The sequence below is a fragment of the Mangifera indica genome, chromosome 1 (genome assembly GCF_011075055.1).
Source record: "Mangifera indica cultivar Alphonso chromosome 1, CATAS_Mindica_2.1, whole genome shotgun sequence".
NCBI lineage: Eukaryota > Viridiplantae > Streptophyta > Magnoliopsida > Sapindales > Anacardiaceae > Mangifera > Mangifera indica.
The window spans coordinates 16,773,668-16,776,970 of record NC_058137.1 but is presented as its reverse complement, the minus strand read 5'-3'; the positions used below and the strand labels follow the sequence as shown (position 1 = coordinate 16,776,970).

Here is a 3,303-nt window from a genome sequence, read left to right as displayed (position 1 = left end):
TGCTCACTTGTCTAGATATTTTTGACTTAACGCAAAGATAAGCTTCAAGTAGAAATTATGTGGGCTCGATGTTATCATACAACAAAAGGTTTAAAATATATAGATTTAATAGAATTTTGTTTTCTTCTTTCGAGCATCTCCAAATCCAATTGATCAATAATTTCCTAGGCAGGGGAACAAAATTGATAGACCAATGTGCGGTTGCTTGAGATGGAGAAAACTAAAGATGGAATGTGCTACCCTTTAATTAAAATATGAAAAGTTCAAATGCAACCATCACATTCTGATCAAAATCATCTTCATATAACATATCTTTATCTGCAATGAAATTAGCCAAGTATTTGCGGACTGAATAAACCGTATATCTGGATAACTTAGCTACCTGGCCTAGAAGAAGACACTATTTTCCCCATTAATTCACTGATCTACATCTTCTTAATATATAAATGAGTACTTCAATTTCACAAGCCTCAAAATGCTAATGTTACCCATACCATACTGCATATCCATCACTTCTTTCAATCTGCCTTGAGTCCAATGCTATGATTTATTTGCTTGGATGTAGTGAACTGATCGACAAGGAAAACTTTCAAATATTTGTACATCTCTTTCCGCTTTTCTATATTAATCGCATGCCCTGTTTTCTTCAACATTTTAAGCTCTGCATTCTCACCCAAATGGCTGCACAAAAGGAAACATGACATTGTGAAAAACCAATTCTGAAGGTTAAGCTCGAAAGAAACATAAATATATTAAATCTTCTACACCTTTTCAATCTGTGCGCCAATTCAAGTGGGAATACCTGGTCGTGATCTCCCCAAATAATAAGTGTAGGCTGCAACATGTAGAGATTAGAATAACCACATTAGGAGATGAAAGGAGATGAAACTAGCTAACTTGGTGCTAAAAGTTAGGCCGATTATAAAATAATGTAACGCATAATAACCTGAGTTATCTTAGGAAGATGAGATAGATTTCTGCCCCTAATTAATGCCTGGAGCAATTGTTTCCTCTCCTGAATGTACTCTGTGCACATTACCTGCACCACACCAGACCAAAAATTTCCTGAATATTTTGGACACCTTCTACTTCACAACCATCAACATTTTGGTTGCAAACTACTGAAATTTGTCACTTGTGATAGAAGAAATCATCTGAAATAAATAAGCACAGAAATTTATTTCAATCTCTCCGATTGATTAATTCCAATGCCGTCAGATAAATTCAATATATTCTCAGATAACTATGTTTATGCTCAGTGTTAAGGCTAATTTTCTATCTCAAAAACCCAGATGAAGAAAATGAAATAAAAATTTTCAACCTCCATGTGCTCTGTCTCCCTAAAACACCTTGAAATCAAGCTCAAACACCAAACTTTAACACTAAAACAGAGCACTCATCAACACATAAAATAACTTGATGGCAGAAAAACAAAAACTTCATATTATAAATCATCAAACAAATTTGATACATAATAAAGCTAACCTCAATATAATCATTGAAAAAACAAGAGGGAATATTCTTAGGTGGCTTGTAGAAAGTGAATCTCAACAACTCCTTCATTTTCTCTACTCTTTGAGGAAACAAAATCTCAGCAGCTTCATCAACAGTCCTAACCTTAAACAACCCTTGTTCCATATCTTTCTCCTCTAAACAAACCCCAGCGCATATTAGCACCATCTTCTCAACCTTCTCCTTGAACTGCACAGCCAAACTGTAGCCAACAAAACCGCCATAACTGATCCCCACAACGGTCAGTCTCTGCACTCCGTGAGCCTCCAGCGCACCCATCACGCACGTGGCCTGAAACGCCTCAGACCGCTCGGTGCGCGTGGTGTAAGAGTCGCCAAAGAACAAGAGATCGGGAACGTAGACGTTGAACTTGGATATCAACGGAGAAATGAAATCAGCCCACTGCCACATTGCGTTGGCGCCTATACCGTGAAGGAGACAGAGCGTTGGTTTGGTTGAATTGTGAGTTTTGGGTATCCAACAGTGCATGATTGTGCCGTCACCGAGATCGACGGTGGAGGATTTGAGACCTGAGTGGCTGAAAGTGTAGCGATAACACGAGTTTCGGGTTCTAACGAAGCTGAAACACTTGGCCATTGTTATCATCAGAGTGAAATGGGCAAAGGGATTAATAAATAAAAAAAAAAATTTAAAGCGTTAAAAGAAGAAATTATTATAATTAAGAAAGAAAATTGATTTGTATTATTTACAATTTATGATCGTTGATTTTCAGATCTCTAATGGAGTGTTTACATAAAGTAATTATGTTCAGATTTAGCACAATGAATGCCGGATTTTATTTTAAAATATTTGATAATTTGTTTCATCATAAATAATATGATATTCTTCGCGTAAAAAACCAGCCCTCTTTTATTAAATTTTTTATTTAAATTATGAAAATAATTAAATATTATTTTATGTAGACAAAATTATTTTCAACATTTTAAATTAATTTAACATTTAAAAAATATAAATTTTCAACCATTATTTTTCCCATCATTGGTTGAAGAATTCGTAAAAATAATTTTTATTCTAGATTCTTTTTGTTAAACTTAAAAGAAAACTGACCATTGTTTATATTTTTATTTTCAGACAAATGAGGGATCCAGCCAATTAAAACAGAACAAGTACAGCCGCCTTACTATTATCGGTTTTGTCTTTAATTATATATATATTTTTTTTTCAAATTTTGATGAAACCTTCAAAATCAATGTTAATGTTATTAATCAATAATTATAAATATTATATAATGAGATAAATTTAAAATTTTAAAATATATATTTATTGGGCAATTAATCATATTAATCAGACAAAGGTTTAGACGATTTTAATTTTTAATCAACTTCATAAATTGTAAAAATATAACCAAGAAAATAAAATAATATTTGTCATACTTTAATCCTAACATTATATAAACCCCAACTCTTCATCTCATTTCCATCAAAATATTCAACCAAAAAAACATACTTAAAATTATGAAATCCTACAATAATTCTATCTCTATCCAAGAAAACAAGCTTTTTTATAACATTTTAATTGAATTTAACTCAAAATTTGTTCAAAATGTTAAGAATTTGTAAGCTAGGCGTTTTTGCTCTCAGTATACATAAGTCTAATTTTAATCTCATTCTTTCATCAATTTTTCATTGTTATTATGAATTTGAGTTATAATTATGATACCTAAATTGGTTTATTGAGGATAGTTGTGAATTTGAATTTGAATTTGTGTGAAATGTATGGATATCGGGGTCGTAACCACTCGTCTCATAGTCGTTACGGCCACCTGTATCT

At 32.5% G+C, this 3,303-nt stretch overlaps 1 protein-coding gene across 2 annotated transcripts; it reads right to left on the bottom strand.

Moving 5' to 3' along the window:
- Window positions 1-221: 221 nt before the first annotated feature.
- Window positions 222-2,239, bottom strand: LOC123212949 (lipase 3). Of its 2 annotated transcripts, none has more exons than XM_044632206.1 (4): window positions 1,486-2,228; window positions 947-1,039; window positions 768-835; window positions 222-681 (listed from the first exon to the last, which is right to left on the bottom strand). In XM_044632206.1, the coding sequence occupies exons 1-4, from the start codon at window positions 2,116-2,118 to the stop codon at window positions 519-521; spliced, it is 957 nt and encodes a 318-aa protein (XP_044488141.1). In that variant the 5' UTR covers window positions 2,119-2,228; the 3' UTR covers window positions 222-518. The 2 variants fall into 2 exon arrangements, with proteins under 2 accessions (XP_044488141.1, XP_044488150.1); XM_044632215.1 differs by having other exon boundaries at window positions 623-681; window positions 803-835; window positions 1,486-2,239.
- Window positions 2,240-3,303: the final 1,064 nt, after the last annotated feature.